General features: G+C 40.4%; 1 protein-coding gene across 1 annotated transcript; it reads right to left on the minus strand.

The window, feature by feature from the left end:
* Nucleotides 1-10,935: 10,935 nt before the first annotated feature.
* On the minus strand, nucleotides 10,936-20,605 carry onecut1 (one cut homeobox 1). Its single transcript, XM_067971162.1, has 2 exons — nucleotides 19,441-20,605; nucleotides 10,936-11,337 (listed from the first exon to the last, which is right to left on the minus strand). Exons 1-2 carry the CDS (start codon nucleotides 20,522-20,524, stop codon nucleotides 11,045-11,047), a joined length of 1,377 nt encoding a protein of 458 aa, XP_067827263.1. The 5' UTR covers nucleotides 20,525-20,605; the 3' UTR covers nucleotides 10,936-11,044.
* Between the last annotated feature and the right edge of the window lie 446 nt (nucleotides 20,606-21,051).

Genomic DNA, 21,051 nt, shown 5'->3' on the forward strand with positions numbered 1-21,051 from the left:
GCTAAAATTGGTATAGGCACGCTGGGCCTAACAGCCTCCTTCTGTGCTGAACTTTATATGATTTTATGATTATGTTATAACCAAAATCTTTGATGGAACATAATCTCTATCTTTAATTAAATGTCGCAGAATGCTGATCAATTAACAACATTCTCAAATTATTCTGTTTTCCAAAGGAAACTAGGGCCTTGAAATATGATGTACCATATTAAGCCCCAACATGAATGCGTTTGTGTGAAATTGTTTCATCGACTCATAGATTCACAGAAAATTTACGGCACAGAAGGAGGCCATTCGGCCCATTGCATCCGCGCCGGCCGAAAATGAGCCACCCAGCCTAATCCCACTTTCCAGCACTTGGTCCGTAGCCTTGTCGGTCACGGTACTTCAGGTGCACATCCAGGTACTTTTTAAATGAGTTGAGGGTTTCTGCCTCTACCACCCTTTCAGGCAGTGAATTCTAGACCCCCTACCACCCCCAGGGTAAAAATTTTTTCCTCAGCTACCCTCTGATCCTTCTATCAATCACTTTAAATCTATGCCCCCTGGTTATTGACCTCTCTGCAAAGGGAAATAAGTCCTTCCTATCCACTCTATCTAGGCCCTTCATAATTTTGTACACCTCAATTAAATCACCCCTCAGCCTCCTCTGTGCCAAACAGAACAACCCCAGCCTATCCAATCTTTCCTCGTAGCTAAAATTCTCCAGTCCTGGCAACATCCTTGTAAATCTCCTCTGTACCCTCTCTAGTGCAATTACATCCTTCCTATAATGTGGTGACCAGAACTGTACACATTACTCAAGCTGTGGCCGAACCAATGTTTTATACAGTTCCAGCATAACCTCCCTGCTCTTATATTCTATGCTTTGGCTAATAAAGGAAAGTATCCCGTATGCCTTCTTAACCACCTTATCCCTGCTACCTTCAGGGATCTGTGGACATGCACTCCAAGGTCCTTCACTTCCTCTACACCTTTCAGTATCCTCCCATTTATTGTGTACCCCTTCCCTTGTTTGCCCTCCCCAAATGCATTACCTCACACTTCTCCGGATTGAATTCCATTTGCCACTTTTATGCCCATCTGACCAGTCCATTCATATCTTCCTGTAGTGTACAGCTTTCCTCCTCACTATCAACCACACGGCCAATTTTTGTATCATCTGCAAATTTCTTAATCATGCCCCCTACATTTAAGTCCAAATCATTAATGTATATTACAAAAAGCAAGGGACCGAGTACTGAGCCCTGCGGAACCCCACTCGAAACAGCCTTCCAGTCACAAAAACACCCATCGACCATTGCCCTTTGCTTCCTGCCACTGAGCCAATTTTGGATCCAACTTGCCACATTCCCTTGGATCCCCTGGGCTTGTACTTTTTTGACCATTCTGCCATGTGGGACCTTGTCAAAAGCCTTGCTAAAATCCATGTAGATTACATCAAATGCATTACCCTCATCGACCCTCCTTGTTACCTCCACAAAAAATTCAATCAAGTTAGTCAGTTCCCATAACAAATCCATGCTGACTGTCCTTGATTACTGTGCCTTTCTAAGTGATGGTTTATCCTGTCCCTCAAAATTGATTCCAATAATTTGCCCACCACCGAGGTTAGGCTGACTGGCCTGTAATTATTTGGTCTATCCCTCGCTCCCCTTTTAAACAATGGTACAACGTTAGCAGTCCTCCAATTCTTCGGCACCACGCCTGTATCCAGTGAGGATTGGAAAATGATGGCCAGAGCCTCCGCTATTTCCTCTCTTGCTTCTTTTAACAGCCTGGGATACATTTCATCCGGCCCTGGTGATTTATCTACTTTCAAAAATGCTAATCCCCTTAATACTTCCTCTCTCACTAAGTTTATCCCATCCAATATTTTACACTCCTCCTCCTTAACTACAATGTCTGTATCGTCCCTCTCGTTTGTGAAGACAGACGCAAAGTATTCATTAAGAACCACACCAACATCTTCAGCTTCCACACTAGGTTACCTTTTTGGTCTTTAATAGGCTCTACTCTTTCCTTAGTTATCCTCTTGCTCTTAATTTATAAGCATCTTTGGGTTTTCCTTGATTTTACTAGCCAATATCTTTTCATCCATCTCTTTGCTTTCCTAATTTCCTTTTTAATTTCACCCCTACACTTTTTAGACTCCTCTAGACTTTCAGTAGTATTGAGTTCTCGGTGTCTGACTTCAGCTTTCCTTTTCTGCCTTATCTTACCCTGTATTCTCCTTGACTTCCAGGGGGCTCTAGATTTGACAGCCGCTCCCTTTTTCTTTGTGGGAACATGTTTATTCTGCACCCCCTGAATCTTCCCCTTGAATGCCTCCCACTGCTCTTGACATTGATTTACCTTCAAGTAACTGTTTTCAGTCCACTTTTGCTAAATCACTTCTCCGCTTAGTAAAGTTGGCCTTTCCCTAATTGAGAACTTTAATTCCTGTTTTATCTTTGTCCTTTTCCATAACTATGCTAAAACTAACTGAATTATTATCACTACCACCAAAATGCTCTCCCACTGATACTCCTCCCACCTGCCCAGCCTCATTTCCTAAAAATAAATCCAGAACTGTCCCCTCTCTTGTTGGGCTTGCTACGTACTGGCTAAAAAAAGTTCTCCTGAATGCAATTTAAGAATTTTGCGCCCTCTATATCCTTCACACTGTTTGCGTCCCAGTTAATATTAGGGTAGTTGAAATCCCCTACGATTACTGCCTTACTGTTTTTGCACTTCTCAGAGATTTGCCTACATATTTGCTCTTCTATCTCCCTCTGACTGTTTGGGGGTCTATAGAACAGTCCCAGTAGTGTGACTGCCCCTTTTTTGTTCCTTAGCTCAACCCATATGGCCTCATTTGATGATTCTTCTAACATATCATCCCTCCTCACAGCTGTAATTGTTTTTTTAACTAAAATTGCCAGCCCCCCTTCCTTTTTTATCCCATTCTTTATCTCATCTGAAAACCCTGTAATTAGGAATGCTGAGCTGCCATTCCTGCCCCTCTGTAATAGCGAAGATATCATACTGCCACGTGTCTATCTGTGCCCTCAGCTCATCTGCCTTATTCACTATACTCCTTGCATTGAGTTATATAACTTTAAGCATTGCCAAACTCTCTTGCTGTTTATTTTCCAACCTTTGTTTCCTCTGCCTTCCTAAGTCACTTACTAATTTTATGCCTTCTATCTCCAGTTCTGATTCTGTCCCATCTGAATCTACACTCAGGTTCCCATCCCCCTGCCAAACTAGTTTAAACCCTCCCCAACAGCACTAGCAAACCTCCACACAAAGATATTGGTCCCGGCCCTGTTGAGGTGCAACCCGTCCAGCTTGTACAGGTCCCACCTCCTCCAGAACTGGTCCCAGGAATCTAAAGCCCTCCCTCCTGCATATCTCTCCGGCCATGCATTCATCTGCTCTATCCTCCTATTTCTGTACTCACTAGTGCTTGGCACTGGAAGTAATCCAGAGATTACTACCTTTGAGGTCTTACTTCTTACTCTTTTACCTAACTCCTTAAAATCTTCCTCCAGGTTCTCAACCCTCTTTCTACCTATGTTGTTGGTAACAATATGGACCATGACCTCTGGCTGTTCACTCTCCCCCTCCAGAATGTTCTGCAGCCACTCAGTGGCATCCTTGACCCTGGCACCAGGGAAGCAACATACTGCCCTGGACTCACGTCTGCTGCCGCAGAAACGCCTGTCTGCTCCCCTAACTATTGAATCCCCTATCACTATTGCTCTTTTGACCTTTCTCCTCCCTCCCTGTACAGCTGAGCCACCCATGGTGCTATGGTCTTGGCTCTGGCTGTACTCCGCAGAGGAACCCTCTCCCTCACCAGTATTCAGAACTGAAGACTGGTTAGAGAGCAAGATGCACTCAAGGGACTCCTGCACTACCTGCCTGGTCCTCTTTGTCTGTCCGGTGGTCACCCAGTCCCTCTCTGCCTGCACTCTCTTAAGCTGTAGGGTGACCACCTCCTGAAACGTGCTATCCGTGTAGCTCTCAACCTCGCAGATGCACTGCAGTGTTGCCAGCTGCCGTTCAAGCTCCGAAACCCTGAGCTCGAGCGCTTCCAGCTGATGACACTTCCTGCTCCTGTGGTTGTCCAGGACAAAGGAAGCATCCTGGAGTTCTCACATGGCACAAGATGTGCATTAATTAGCTACTTTAATAGAAGGATTAACTCAATTATAATGAATGAATCAATGCCTCCCTTAAAATAGCAAAGGAATTGTACACGAAGCGTTAAGCATGGGTACAATAAGCATAATTTCAAGTCATGGTAGGATTGAGTAAAGGTATAATGTAGGTGGTTAGAATAAAAGAACTTGCATTTATATAGCACCTTTTCCAAAGCACTTTACAGCTAATGAAGTACTTTTGAAGCATAGTCACTGTTGTAATGTAGGAAATGCGGCAGCCAATGTGCACACAGCAAGGTCCCACAAACAGCAATGTGATAATGACCAGATAATCTGTTTTTATAACGTTGATTGGGGAATAAATATTGGTGAGGACACCGGGGAGAACTCCCCTGCCCTTCTTCAAAATAGTTCCATGAGATCTTTTAAGTCCACCTGAGAGAGCAGACGGGGCCTCATCTGAAAGACCATACCTCCGACAGTGCAGCACCCTCTCAGTACTGCACTGGAGTGTCAACCTTCTGACTCAAAGGCGAGAGTGCTACCACTAAGCCACAGCTTTTGGTAATAACCAGTTATATGAAGACACAGAAAAGACACAAGACCATCTACATTTAAAGTGCTGGAAAATCCAACATTTTATTTACTACATTTTGTGACTACATAAACGCTGAAACATTTTAACACTGAAAAAGCATGATGACATCATCACTTGCTTTTTTGCTTAGCAAACACAGCAGATGATATTGCACGGCGTATAGTGAGAACATTAGCAAAGCTTAAAAACTAAAATAAAAAATCTTAACGCAGTACAGGAAAGATACCTAGAAACAAACCAGAATAATGCCTATTGCATTACACTCGCAGCTACACACAAAAATACATAAGAAGCGCTTGACTAAGAGAAAGATTGACAAAATATCAGCAATAAACTGTAATCATATACAATAATCACTTATTTGGAAATGCAGATGCAAACGCATAAACTACTACAGCTTTCTAATTTGCAAAATGTCAGCAAGTTGTCTTTTATCAAAACCTTTTTTTAAAGCTTTTCTGATTTCATTGCTATGGAAGAACTCCCTCTGGCTCTTGGAAGAGATACTATTATCTATGCACCCTTCACCTGTTGATTGTCTTAGGCGCTCTCTTTTAGGTATTAATAACTCCAAGGCAATCTAACTTGAAAGCGGAAGTGCAAAAATGCTGTGCAACTAACCTTTCTCGAATTAAGCAACAATAAACCTGAAAGTGTGCTTTATTGATGATAAGATGCACAGTTGAATTCCTTGGACAAGAGAGGAAAGACACTGTCTAAATCCAGTCTTAAATGCACCAACACTTGTGTTTCGTGTTGGTGGTATATGTTATAATATTGATCGCAATATGTTATTACCATTGATGAATTTCTAGCGCAAATCCATCAGTTGCCTTAATATTTGATCATTAAACTCTTGTTATAACATCTTGGTTACATCCCATTGTTTATTTAATTCCAACAATGTGTTTAGCAATATTTTACAGCTTATTTTATTAGTGCAGTTTAATATTGCGCTGTATATTGCACAGTTGGAAGTGGATATATTAAAATCTCCAACCACGCACATCTTCGAGTTCATTATTGGTGTAAAGTAATGCCTTGGAAAATTCAGTTTGTGGACAAATAAAAGGTAACATCCAACCACCTTGGTTGGTATAAGCATCAAAAAAAACTTAAAATTAAAGAGATTATAAACAAAGTAGCCCAACGTACCTCTGATATTAGTGTGGTTAAATAATCTCGATTAATCAGTGGGGCACAGCTGAATGACCTCTGACCCTACCGTCAAACCTCACTATATTATTACTAGTTAAACGAGTCTGCTTCCAGGAAATAAGGACTGCTGGGAGAGAAGTAGTTAGTAAGAAAGATGTACAAATACACATTAAAAATTGCTGGTAAGTGCGTCAAATACATATTTATTAAAGATATATAAACCATGGTGTCAAGAACTGAACTTTAAAAAAATTGCCTCAAAGGTCGGATATTACCTTTTGTTTTTATAACTTCGACGGGGTGGCCACTGTTCCAATGATGCTCGCCCCACAGACATTTACACTTCAGGAAACCCAGGAAGTTTCCGAGTATGTAGTCCCACCTGAAGTACCTAAATCAAAGATACTCCCCTCGAACACTAGTATGAGCATAATGTGGAGAGAGTTTCCAGTATCAAGTTAGTTTGCCGGTAAAGTTCTACGCCCTCTACTTTCTAAGCCCGTGCGAATGACAAATTAAAACTTAATGGTTATACTTCACAAACCCCAGTGCTTTAAAACTTTAAACAAATTTAAAATTCTTTGGATGTGCGGTCTTTCTCGCGAAATGACCTTACCTTTGTATACATTAAAAAAAACTTTAAACATAGCTTACGAGCCTTCTAAGTGACGAAGTGATATCTTGAACCTTGAATTTTTTTTTGGCATTTTAATTTGGTGGGATCTGGCAGTGTTTGGAACACACGAAGTGCCTGCTAAAACATCTCGGAAGATGATAGGCTCTGCAGTCATACAGCATTTTTTTCTCCACCAGCTTTCTCTGAACATGAGAACAGAACTCTTTACCTGCAGATTGTATCAGAAAGCTTTGGTTGCTTTAGAGACCTACTATATACACCATTTTTTAACAAATACAGATACATAAATTAATGCAAGAATCAAAAAAAATCTTTACAAACTGAATTAAAATAAATCACAGCACACGAACATTTTTGCAAGAAATACTGACACGTATCTTAGCAGAGAATGGCTTACCCTGTAATAAGACTACTTTTAATGTAACACAAAAGCCCAGTTTAATTTCAAAGAAAAATCAGGTTTCCTCCCACAACCACTGCAACCAACCCTACACATCCCCCTTATCTTCAAAATACATCTTCCTCGAGCGCATCAGAGTTCTGCCAAATCTACAAAATAAATAATTATAAAGCTTTGAAGTAACGTTAACAATTATCAAACTATTAAGTTCTGCCTTATCACATAGACTCTCTATACAACATAACCCTAAAGATTTATTACTATGAGGTATCTTGAGGAATTGGTAAAGAATGCACGGCCTGCGTTGTGTGAATACTCTAGGACGCAAAAAAGAGCTTTGGTTGTCAGCAAAAAGTGGAAATATCCTTTGGTATCAAAGAAAGTTTCATTGCATGGTTGCACTGCAAAGCACCACGGTGAAGAGTTAATCCATTTTTGTTTTAAATAGTGGCCTTTCTAGAGGCTGAGGTATTCAAGAGTAAGGTGAGAAGAGGTCAACAGCGGTTTAACACTTTGGTTCAAGCAAGGCACTCGTCCTATGATTTTACAAATTTTGCAATATGTTTGCCTATAGCTTTTATGAAGAAAACTTCACACTGAGTGACAGTTGAGGGTTTAAGGAAAGAACGCCGAGTAGCCCACTCACGAAGGCCGTGCAAGAAAAAATCTTTGGTATTCTTTGGTATCATCAATGTGATTAAAATCACGAATGGAAATCGAGTGAGGTAGCGTCTTTGGTTCACACTATAAATAGTAGATCTTTACACATTTTTACACGTGGAAGCAGCTATTTTACCTTTGCTTCTTTGTCTTAATACTAGTAAATGATTACCAAATGTATCGTAAAGCTAACCACATCACAAGAAACACAAGGCCAGAATATTGTTAAAATCCGGATTATTATCCATCGCAATGGCCTCCTGCGTATGAACGCACTTGGCTAAATGCCACCTTTGAAAAATCACTAGTACATTCTCCTTGTTCTGGGGGACTTTTTCCGTTAAAACGCTAGGCAGTTTTCTTTGGTCGTCATAGAAGGGAATGGGGCGAACGGTAGGAGAAGGAGGATTATAAAATACTCTTCAAATTTATAACGGGAATTTAGCAGTGGTAAAATTCACTCAAGGGAAGAGTGCGAAAATATGAAAACAACAACTGGTAGAAACATCCATCTTAATTTTCCGGGAATGGGGGTGAGGGGATTGAGCGGACAGATAATAACCACAGGAATAACTCCAACTCAAACTAAATTTGAAACCCTAAATATATTTCACATTTCTGATCGCCGATTTTCAGAAATTTCAGAGAAAGACTAATTCCTTCAACAGTTTAAATGCACCAATTACTCTTATTTTCCCAGGACTTAGGGACCAATTTCTGTGCCCCCACGTTCTGACTATCACTTCGTTATATCATTTTATCCATTTTTTTTGGTTTTATTTATCTACATTGTATGATCCCCATATGACAGTTACTCAGTAAGACAGTCCAGTTTTTAAATTGACGTTGAGAAACAAAAGAACATTGAAGATGAGCATATACTTTGGGGTTTCGCTTGCATATTAAGTTAGACTTGAGGTAAAGAAGTTATTTTGATGGGGTCCTTTAACTTGAAACGCTCACCGTCACAATTGTTGAATATAGTCAATCCTTGTCATTTATGCAAGACATGTGCCATTTACTTTGACAAGCTCTAAAAAATGTCATACCAATGAAAGGGTCATGGAAGAATAGAACAACATTAACAACAGCGGCGGGCGTGTTAAGGCAAATTAAACTTCGTCGGTCCGTCGTCTTCTAGACCTGAGATTGAGCTATCAGTCTCTGGGCAAACCTGCTTTGTATGTACAGATGTTTAACCAATAACGTCTTTCCCGTCTATACTAAACATTGTATTATTCGTGTATCATGTCCTACGCCTCATGAAGTTGTTGCCCAAGCTAAGTACCTTGTTTACACCATGACCCACTTCATCTGATGGCATAGGTGTATAATACGAAGGGTATCCGGAAAGTAGAAGCTAACACAATTGATCAAGGTACAAAATGGGCTGGTTTGCCACTGTAGCTCGCCGACTTCTAACACAAGTGCAATGTTCCTGAATAAAAAGTTATCTTTGGTTTTTTAGCAGAGACTATACTTGAGTTTTTTAAAGCACAAAGGGTAATATGTAACTGCAACTGGGTGACTGCAAAGTTGCATCGTGTCAAGGATAATATACATCTTGACTAAAACCTGAAACATATCGTGCTCAGTATCCCAGACATGTATTCGACAGAGTTTGATCTCTGTTCTGTTTCACTGTGGAAAACTAACCTGAATCATATAACAACGTTTAGTGTTAACAGTATTTGAGCAGTAAAGTGCCTCCCTTTTAATTGGTGCATAAAAACTATTTGATAGTTTTACTGTCAGCATTTGGTAAATGGTAACGTAGAAACAACAATACCTATATTGTACTGACTTCCCAGAGTTATACACTATTCACTCCCAGATCCGTGGAGACCAGTGCTTTATCGATGATATTGGCGGGGTTGATTGGGAGGGTGGGGGTCTAATAAGGGGCATGAGTTTAAACTTTCCAAGCTACTTGTTATCTTGACCAACAATTTACATACTTCTGCATACTGGTTTTCTTTATAAATGTAAAATAGAAGGAGTTACTTTTATTTTTAAAAAGTTCATTTTTCAAGATTCAAAGCTTCTAGGCCAATATATTTTTACGAACTCAATAAATGATTATTTTCCCTGACACATTGGGGTAAGTACAGTTTAAGAGTTATGCTACGATTATCATTTTATAGGCCAGGGGGTCTTGGAATATACATTGGACAGTATTAAGGGAGTTAAAGAACTTTGCCCTAAAGCATAACAAATAAGTACTGTAAAATAAGTAACAGTCACGGTCATTTGTGTCTTGTTATTTTGTTCCCAAATGGGACGATTCACAAAATAAGATCTTTCGCTTCTAAATGGAATTCTTGTGTCAAATTTAGGCGAATTTGATATTACTGTTGCCTTCAAATACAGCCTAGAATACACCTGGTAGACGTACCAGGAAAAGACTTCTGGTATTAATAATTGAGTTGTTGTAACAATCAATTGAGTATTCATTTCCATTAGAGTGTTTGACAATGCGTAGCCCATTCGAAAAACCGCACTACCCCTAAACACGCTTCCTTGTCTGTGCAGCGATTCGGATAGCAAGGAACAGGGATATAATGATTCCTAACGGATCTTAATATTACTGGCAAATTTCTTTTACACATAAAGCAAAAGTTCTTCGTATCATTAATTTAGTGTGCAAAATACATTCGAATGGAAAATAATACCAAGTGGTGGATTTCATGTAGTTGAATAAAATTCCCAATAAAATTGATATTTGTGCTTCTTGCGAAATCTCGCTGTCATTTATCCTGCTCTTTGTTATCCAACATAATGTTGTTCTACTATACTGGGTTGGGTAGTGTTAAAGATTTTTTTTGGCCATTAGCTTTTATGTACTTGTTTCATTTCGTCCGCCAAAGGAACAAAGAGGATATACTAGTGTGAGGTGACAGAACAGCTCTCAGAGCGTTGAACACTGTGCCCAAAATTGGAGCTTTCGGGTTCAAACAGCAAAGAGCTAGAATCCAATCACATTCCAAATGAACACAGACGACTCCACAATTGTACGGTCGTGCCTGAGCACAACCTGCAGACCAGCCCCTTGCAAAGTCTCTGGCCACTGGCACGTACACTGTACTTTTACAACATACACCTTCGTGGTATTTCCGTAGAAGTGAAATGGGTCAATGTTTGAAATAATGTTCTTTTCAGGACAACATGACGATGCTCCCAACGACTTACAGCCACACACGTTGAACGATGCTGAGTGGTGAAGGTGTACGACCAGCGGCTTCTTTCTTAATTTTTTTTTTTGCAAAAGTCATAATAAAGTGTTGTAGAACGAAGTCCTAATGCAGGTCAATTAAGTCTTTGGTTTCGTTGGACATATAAATATTATATTGTCTTTGAGTTCAATAATTAAACCTGCTATCTGGAGGTCCTGGTCATTTATTTTAAAGCTATTCCACCGAGGTTTAGTCCGGGGGTCTCCTTCATGCTTTGGTACAAGTGCTTGATGAGGAAGATGAGTTGACTGAGTTGGAGCTGCCGTCATCCTGCCACTTATCCAAACTCCTCCGGCGAGCGTTCATAAAGAAATTGCTGACGGTGCTCAGCTCCAACCCTAACTGCTGGGAAATGGTTATTTGCAATTCTTTGGACGGACGCTTGTTTTCTTTGAATATTGCGTGTAGAGTTCTGCGCTGAACGTCTGTGAAGACCAACCGAGGCTTTTTGGGCGTAGCGCCCCTCTCTTTACCGTGCTCCTGCTCTTTTCTCTTGCACGCTGTAAAGCAAAGACGTAAAATTAATCGATGGGCCACTTACAACGCCGAAGAAAATATCAGACAGTTTCATAGTAAGGAACAGATGTAATGATCTAAACAATATCGAGTTGCATTATTCAGACCAACCTTTCTTAGTTTTCAAATAAGATCCCAATTAGTCATTTAACGATTCGGGATTTCTTCCACAAGGAGCTATTTGTCAATTTCGGGTCGATTGCTGACAACAATTTAAATGTAACCAGTTGTATGTGAGTGGGGGTATTGACTAAACGGGAGTCGTCAGTAAAACAGATTTCTGGAGCAAAATTTAAATATATGTATACATTTATACAGGTGGCAAGATCAAAGTACTTCCAGCACAGGACGAAGTAATTTATAAACAAGGATGTTGCAGTAACAGACACGCTACTGCTTGAAACGAGAAGCAAAGATTAGGATTATGGAAAGGCCATTTGGGCCATCCAGCTCTTTCTATCTATAGTTAATCTAAACTTTCGACTTGTGTTCTGAGTTGCCTTTTCTAATACCACCTGACTCGAGGTCCAAGTCCACATCTTCAGTTCTCTTCTTATCCAGGAATTCGCCTAATTCTCTTGAATAAGTGTACCAGGTTTTGGATACCCTGCACTTGGAATCATTTTGTCTCCCAATCTGACAGCTTTTATGTGTGGAAAAATAAACTGACACCAGAATTTTTTAAAAAATTGAATATTTTTTTTATTAGGGAAAAGAAACCTATTGGAAAGAGCGTCGTTGCCGATAAAGACAAGAAATTCATGTTTCTGTTAGATTCTTAATAATAGCAAAATGCAGTTGTATTGGAGAGCACAGGTATATGAGATAGCTGGCGCAGTTCTAATTGAATTAAAATCTATTGCTGTAATTAAAATCTAATGACTACTTTGAAAATGAACTGCATATTAAAGACAAATTCCAGATTGACTTGATAAATGCGGTTATTAACTATAAATTTAGATTGACGTCTTAAAACGTGCATAACCAAATAATGACCGAAGTGAAATGATGTTTTATCGTTTCTGTCGATAGATTAAACAGCCTTGTACCAACATATCTTTATCTTAAATCCGTTTTACAAATACAATATATCAAAACCAAATATTTCAAACTTTCAAATCGCACAGGACGCAGTTCGCTCAATGACACAATGAAGGTCTTTTCACATTGATGAAATTTTACTTAGAATTCAACCTTTGTGTCTTGCTTGTAACCATTACAATCAAAAAGAAACTACTTTTCGTTTCAGATATATTTTTTAAAATGCACACTACTTAATAAAAAGCTTTCAGTTGTCAATGACTACATGCAAAATTGAGCTGTGGCTGTCCAATGAAAGCTGCTTCAACAGAGGTCAACAGTCTCATCTCAGGAGGTGACAGACTCATTCCACACGGAGAGGCACCTAACCTGCAGTCCAAGATAAAGATAAAGCTGCCAAATGTCATTTATCATGGAAATAACTAAGGGGAAGAGGGGAATATCGATCAACATTACTTAACTTAAGGTCGTTACTTTTAAAAGAAAGTGAACTTTTAAAAAAATATTTTGGGTAACCAAACGGAGAAAGAATGACTCTGCGGGCTGAGCTGTCCGTGGTGCTGAATATCATCTCCACACACTTGACCAGCGATGCAGCACCGGGACCCGAGTGTAAACAGCATTTGCGCCTCTGGTTCCATTTCACTCCTTTCTAAATCAATCTTAGATTGTAAAATTAAACACTCAGTGGGAGTGCGATGTCCATTATAGTTAAAATAATAACCTAATTAATCTCTGATTCCAGCATATTGTCTGTTTTCAAAATAGAGTTGGTTGAAATCTTTATAAAAGTTGCATTTTATCTCTGCTGACTGCAACTCGGACAAAATCGTTATTAAATGATTGAGGAATTCATGAAAACACAGCGGCGCCCAATTCTACGAGATTGCAGCCTGTAGCCAACGTCCAGTGTTTACCCGTTGCACTAAATTACGTGTGCTTCACCTCACTGCTCAATGTTGTAAACGTAGGAGTTTATATCCATAAATACTTAGTCAGTTCATGACGTAGGGGACTGAAGCTACAGACTTAGATTTAAACCAGTAGGCGGCGCACTGGTCCTTTGGATCATGTCGACGGTGACTTGAAAACACTGAATAGTAACTCATTTGGTCTTTTATTATTTGAATTAGTTTCAGCTACGTACGAAACATGGAGACAAGTCATATTGAGTCTACCATGCTGCTAGTTTTCACTGCGAAAGAGGAATGATAGAACAGAACTATGAAAAATCATCGCTCATTTATATTAGTAATTTGCTCTATTAGGAAACACTAATAAGATTGGATAAATAGAATGTTTTTGTTATTTGCCATTCGAATACTTTAATATTAGAATTGACAACACAGGTCGTTTTTGTCAAGTAAACAAGTCCGTTTAATTACATTATATTACGCTGAAAATCCGAACAAAATATTATCACAGTAAGCTCTTCACTCCCTATGTGGCAGCGAAGGGGGGGATCACATCTGAAGTACTACAAGATTTGTTTTCTAATTTGAAAATAATCTGATCAACGTATTTGTTATGAACATTTCCAGTGAGTATCTTTGACCACAACAATCAACACGAAGTGGAAAAGTGTCTGAAATAAATATTGTAGAATTTTTTTTTAGGAAGCTCCTGCTGAAAAGCTTTAAGTGCAAGCTGTGCCAATTTCGCTGCAGCCACAGGGCGTCCTCCTTTACCTCCCTTTAATTGCTTCCACGTCATTTGACCTAAATCAATCACTTCACTCAAATTAGATATAGGCAGATAACACTTTAAACTTCATCATTTACCTATTAATTACAATCGTCGTCATCTTCGTAAGTGCAAAAAGGCTATCAATAGTCCGTTTAATTATTTACTGAAACCTAATCGAAACGAGACTGTTGCACAAATGGTGATAGAATGAACCAACAGCAGCTTGTAATTCTATTCTAAAATCAGTGGTTTGACAGTGTGTTTTGGTTGTAAAAATTATTGTACCCCGCAAACAATTGCTGAAAGTCTGCATATATAGTATTCATTATACAAAAACTAACTTCATCTAATATTGTAAATTGAATAAGTATATTCTGGTATTCTTAGCACAAGATTGGAAGTTAAATATTTTGAAAACTATGCTGTATTTAAAAATTGTTAATGTCTTTAAAGATGAGATTGCATTACCTGCCAGGACATCAGTAACATCGTTTAAATGCTTGTAAATGCCTTCAGTTTAGACAAACATTAACAGAAAACAAACGTGGTTGGGTATTAGGCAGTTATAAATCAATGAGGTTACAAGGACACTGACAAGCAAAATCAGGAAATGTCACAGGTGTAGAACTTTCCCAGAGTCCAACTATTTAGCCTAAAATATTCGAGAACGCGTATCGCTTCTCTTATCGTTTCAAAGCAAATGAGTAAATAGTGTGGAACGTTGCAAACAGTGGGAACCATTTTTTTTTCAAATTTACCTAAAATTCTAAGTTTATGAGAATCCCAAAAGCAAATGTGGTCGTTTCAACGACGCAAAGAAGCCCATCATTACTCTTAGGGAGTTGCTGGAGAGGTTTACGCAAAAAACCCCCATAGAAATGCACATCTGTACACTTGGAGACAGGTGAATTTCTGGGTCAGAATTTTAATTAAAGTAATTAATCACAAGAGACCTTTCTGAAAAGTATATCCTATAATTCTTGAAACATATCAAGGCCTTGTTAGAGGAGACAGCTGGAATAATTAAACATTTCAGGTTTCTAGGCAACGCAACACAAAATACATAAAGGAAATTATTAACAATGTTGTAACAGGTCTGTTTCACAACTTATATTTAACAATAGAAACTACACTTAGTACCCTTCTCTTCTGTCACCTATGTTTTACTATGTCTGATTGGACCCCAGAAGTAAATACAAATAATGAATTTGTTACACTATTGATGTACACTTGCTGGTTTGCAGTACCTGTGTAAAGTAGAGAAACATTCACTAAATGATACTTTAAACATTGTTTTTACAGCCTTGGAGCAAACAGTTTTGATCTATATAGGCTTAGCGTTTTAGGAACTGCAAGAACCTTCTAAATATCACAACAAAAATGTGGTTAGATTGATTGCAGCTGAAATTTATGCTAGTCACGATTGTACTTTCACTTATTTTTGCGTTTCCAAATCACTGTTTGGAATTAACAACTTTAATGGCAATACAGTAATAAGAAATGGCGAATACCGACAATTAGTGTAATCACTTAGAGCAATGTTTGTCTCTTTTCGTAAATAAGAAATATTTACAAATTCAGTCCCAACGAATATGTAACCCCTTAATCCCTCAAACGCATTTGTTTGCGCCTGTCACTTTTAAATGGGTCGAAACTGGAGAACTGACATGTTAATATATTCACAAAATACCGATTGAAAGGGCTATTTACATACTTAGGCCTGCTGATAAAATTTAGGTAGAGTGGTTGGTATCTAACCTGGCCTCGGCAGATTCCTGTATATCTGTTTTATGTACATTCCACAATCTGCAGATCCCGGCTTTCCGAATTATATCAGGGCGCAACACTAAATGGAAATAAAAGTTTAAATGCCTGGTTCGCCTACGCCCGTCACAACCAGTAGGCGTTGTTAACCGATATTCATTTGAATCGAATTAACTCATTTGCAAATAATTAGCTGAGCTGTCACTTGTCTAATTATACAATCCAGGATTTTTCCAACAATTTCGAACAACAATTTGGCCTTTGAAACCAAAGTGAATTCATAACGTCTACCCAGCATCTTTTGTTTTATATTCTTGATAAAATAAATGTTGCAAATACTTCACCACAAAACTAATGAGTTAATTTTATATTTTTATGGCAATGAAGTTCTGAAGAGATTTCAATATGTCTATATCCGAATTACCAAGCATATTATGAAGCAGTGATAGTTAATAAGCGACACTTTGACACTGTGAGAAAATACATTTTTTGACCAGAGTGTGTTGCATATTGGGGAGTTTAGTACTTTCCTGTCCCAGTGTCTGCCAACAACCAGAGCCAACATGTGTCAATTCTTCGCTGAATGGCCCATTTAAGTTGTTTTGCTGTCCCAAAAAGGCTGTTTATTTAGAGTAGTGTTTTTTTCATTATAACCAATATCATCTTCCATTGTTTGAAAATTGTTATTTGAAAATTATTAATTACATCAGTTCAAGATTTGTCATATAGTTCGTCTGTCTAAATTTAAAGCCAAGTACTAATACAACCTGTCAGCCACCTTTTTAAATCTAAGAAACCAAATAAAATATATTATAATTTTTAAAAGTCGTACACTTAGATTTTTCAAAGCCTTAAAAATGGGGTAAATCTAGGTTTGAAAGATGACGAAGAAGGAACAAAATGGAGTCTGGAGAGGTCAGACTTGCAATTACTGTCCTCTGCTTACATTTCAAGACAGTACAGGAAGTGTCAAGACCTCAATATTCCTTACATGTAACTACCAATTTTTAGACTGTTTGCGGGAGGTTCAATGTAATCACGGTACTAGAAATCCCCAAGGGAGCCGCTGGAAGAGGCAAACACAGGAGGCTGGCTGGACAAAGCAAGGAGAGAGCCGTATGAATAACACATTTCACTTAGCCCATGAAATTGTTTCAGCCTCTTCACAGAAGGACGTTTAAAAAACCCCTTATACAAAGCGCCGAAACCGGCTGCTGTTCAGGTACAGGCTGGAATTAAAAAGGATCCATCCCCGATTAACAGCTGTTAAATAATCACTCCCACACAGCAAGCTTTAAAGATTCGGTGCGTTAATTCCGCCAAAGACCAAAACATAGCAAGAAAACATAAAAGTTAATGAACGCTCTAATATCTGACATGCAATTAATTGTTTCTGTTTGGTATTTTATGGGAATTGTTTATCGGGATGACACATTTTGGTATCTAATTTGTTAAAATTATTTCGGTAGAAACACTGCTCTACAGAATACACAAACATCACATATTCAGACAAGTAGTTTCTTGCATTTTCTATTTAAAAGAGGACCTGTGTTTTTCGGTGTAAAAGAATAAATAATAAATGAATTGACTAAATAATATATCACAGGTTAGGACACGATTGGATAGCTTTCCATCAGATTGTTGTGTTTAGCAGCTATAAATATAACGACTAAACGTAAACATTTATTACTTAATGGACACACAAAAAGAACTGTAATGTCTGAAATATTGCAACTAACATAGCAATCTCCTTTGAAGGCCACGGTGAACCGAAATAAATGCATATTAATGAGGTAAACAGAAAGGCTCTGTGGTTAAAGAGGTGATTAGCAATCCAAATCAGTGTGTTGGTATTTTCTATTGAAATGTAGACGTGACCTGCTCTAACATCAGCCAGCCCGCCTTGGCAGCGTTTACCTTCAGATAACACCCATAAGACTCTACAACATATTCTAATTCAAGTGGTTGTTTCCAGTATCGATCCATGCAAATAAATGTAGACTGAGGTCGACAAAATTGTCGTAAAAATACACTCAAGGCAGCGTCTAAAAATCGAACAATGCGAGTGTTATCAATCGTTCGATGGAGATTTCTTGGCGAGCTATTTACTCAACCGTACGCATGCTCTTACAGCGATTGAATTTGGATTTTAATTATAGGACATGAAGAGCTGAAAATAGGTCAGTTTTAATATATATGTATATATGGTTTAAATTTGTCCTTTGCTACCTTGAGTAAGTTGTCTAAGTTTTAAATGACTGAATATACAAACGGTGTTTTCCGTGGACATTTTTTTGTATAAAAGCAACTTTCTGATCATTGTTCAATATTTTTCAGCAAATCATTGAATTATGACAAGGTTAGTATACTATTTTCTAAAGAAAGTAAATTTTCAGATGAAACCACAACCTTTGGTGTAACACTTTGATCCATTTTGAAATAAATGTTAAACAGTTTGGCTGTGATTCGTTTTAAAACCAAGACAAAGTTCCATGATGTTTTACAGCTGGGTTCTGGAGAGATTAGGCATATTAATTGATTTCTCATTAAATATAACCGTGCTTCTTTATAAAAAAAAATGACACATACGTCGAGCAAATAAAAAAAACAGCCTTCCTTTGTGCACTTGAAGTCTGAATTAAAAATGCCCACAAGTACACGTCAGAGCCTTGTGTGAAACGGATCACTGCCCCTGACTCTGGCTCAGATTGACTGTCTTTCGTTCTCTTGGGAAAAATTAATGGAGACCTATCAGTTAATTAACAAAGCCTCACGCAGGGCCACACCGAGAGAACAGGCTTCCCACACTCGGCTCAACACAATCCAAAAGTTACTAAAAGTAACGAAACGCCTTTTTCGTAAATCACTGGCTACAAATCTAACGCTACAAATAAAACTGTAGGGCTCGGAATGACACCAATTAATACTGTACATGGCTTCGTATAAACTAGAGTCAAACGAGTATGTGAAACAATGGTTAATCGTTTAATTTCATGAGCTTTAAAAAAACCCATTTGGATTCCAATCTATCCTGGAAAGGTTGTGTTGCCGATGTAACTTTACAACGCTACTGTAAGGGGGAGCGGTCGATCGCCATATGCGTTTGGATTCTAGTCTTGTCTAGATTCTGACTGTAACCGAGTCACAAAACTGAAGTGACATTTTGTGAGATTAGTTCCCATTCCACTGTAGACGTATCCGCAGCAGTGCACTTAGATCAGCAACCCAGAGCTGCATTGTTTCCCTCGAACAATTGGACACAAGGCACAGGTGCAAGGGGACTGCAAGTAGAGAAAGGCAGGGCTATACCGCCGCTACAGCTGTGACAATAAAACGTTTACTATTGTAACAGAACTGATCAGACAAGTTTGGGATTGAGGGCTGTGTTCGATTATGGGTTAGGATCCTGGTACATCAAGGTTGGAACTAGACTTAAAAGAGCCCAGTTCTAAACAACCTTTTACTAGAATGGGGTTTTCTGTCTTGTTCTCTTTTTTTAACCATTGTCGCCTCTGTGAATCTATTTACTGACACGGCCATTGTGTGACAATAGCACCAAACACAAGTCTCATTCAACTGGAAAGCTCTGTTCTTACCTGCCAACCTCAGAGCCGACATTCGTTGGAACTCAGGCTCTTGCAGCCACTTCCACATGCGCCTGAAAGTCTCCCGGCCGGACTTCAGCTTACTCCAGGGTTTGGGGTTCCTCAGCAGGTCGGACAGCGTCCCCTGCGAGCGGCACAGCACCCGCTGCGCGAAGATGGCTTGTGGGATGCTGTACCGCTTGAGCTCGGTGGTGATCCGCTGAGCTATTTCTTTGGTGTTGATCTCCTCCAGCTGCCCCGAGCCGCCGCCGCTGCTGGCCTGCGATCCGTTGGAAGAAGGGGGCTGCTGCTCGCCCCGAGCGGAGCCCAGGACCTGCCCGTGGCCCTGTGCGTGCGGGTGGGCGTGGGGGTGATGGTGGAGCCCGTTGATGGGCACCATGCCCACTGAGGGAGGGGTCAGCCCGCGGCTCAGGTGCTGATCCCCCCGGGTCAGCATGCCCGGGTGGCCATCGAAACCGTTCGGGGTCAGCATCTTGTCACTGGGCATGGGTCCAACGTGCCCGTAAGGTGGCAGACCCTGCTGGGAGTTGTGGATCGTGCCCAAACCATTGACCAGAGAGGATCCGGACAGAGGTGACAGGCTCTGACCCATTCCGGTCATATCCTTGTGGTAGTGGCTGTACAGATTGTTCATTGAAGACAAGCCCCTGTCGTCTCTCATCAGCGTGAAGCTGCCGCTCACATTGCCCGGTAACCGCTGGTGGTGATGGTGGTGGTGATGGTGATGATGAGGAAACTTGTCCGAGACGGTGGAGATGGGAGGCAGAGGCTGCAGCGGGGTCAAGGTGGTGTAGGTGCTGCTCATGCTCATCCCCGGCGGGGTCTCGCAAGCCATGGTCATGGTCGGGTGCAGGGGGGCGGCCAGTGCATGATCCGGGGGCCGGTGGTAGTCGCCGGGGCCGTCCAGGATCGAAGCCATGCTGGACACCATGGAGCGAGCGTGGACCGGCAGGTTCCGATGGGCGTTCGAGCGGCTGTGGGGACTGAGGCTGCTCATCAGGTCGCCCGGCTGCACCGGATCATGGGTCACCCCATGCAAATCGCCGAGATTCTCCATCGTCAGCTGAGCGTTCATGGTTCGCGCGATCTTTTACACCAAACATCTATCTGGCGTGTCCCTGGGAGATCTCCACATCAGGATGGTCAGTTGCACTTTGCATTTCATTCATTCATTCATTTATTACTCTCAATTTCATCTATTGTTCCTCCCCCACCACCCCAGACTTTCCCCCACCACCTCCCCCCTTTTCTTCCTTTGCTTTAAGACCCCCGCCCCCCCCCACCACCTTTCCCCTTCCCCCACCACCACCACCACCACCGGTTAGTTTGCTTTTTGCTGCTCAGAGCGCTAGCAGCCGCGGTGCCAGCCCGCTCGTGTCCCTCGCCGTCTCTCCAGCCATGTCCTCCCTCTCTCTCTCTCTCTCTGTGTGTTTTTTTTTTGCTCCACACTTCGCTTCTCTTTGGCCCCGAGCCGCTTGCTGCAGCTCCCGGAGCCGGCGGGATGCGCACTCGCCCTCTGCGCACTCCTCTGCAGCCGCCCTGACGTCAAGCGACCAATTGGAAATTGACATTTGCTTCCGGGTTTCCCATGTCAACACACAA

This window comes from Heptranchias perlo, chromosome 34, assembly GCF_035084215.1.
Source record: "Heptranchias perlo isolate sHepPer1 chromosome 34, sHepPer1.hap1, whole genome shotgun sequence".
Taxonomy (NCBI): Eukaryota; Metazoa; Chordata; class Chondrichthyes; order Hexanchiformes; family Hexanchidae; genus Heptranchias; species Heptranchias perlo.

Excerpts from the sequence above, each read along its gene's own strand:
- onecut1 (XM_067971162.1), bottom strand. The coding sequence starts at position 20,524 with ATGAACGCTCAGCTGACGATGGAGAATCTCGGCGATTTGCATGGGGTG. Across the intron at positions 11,338-19,440 it reads GTCGGCTCTGAGGTTGGCAG|CGTGCAAGAGAAAAGAGCAG; the intron begins GTAAGAACAGAG and ends TTTGCTTTACAG.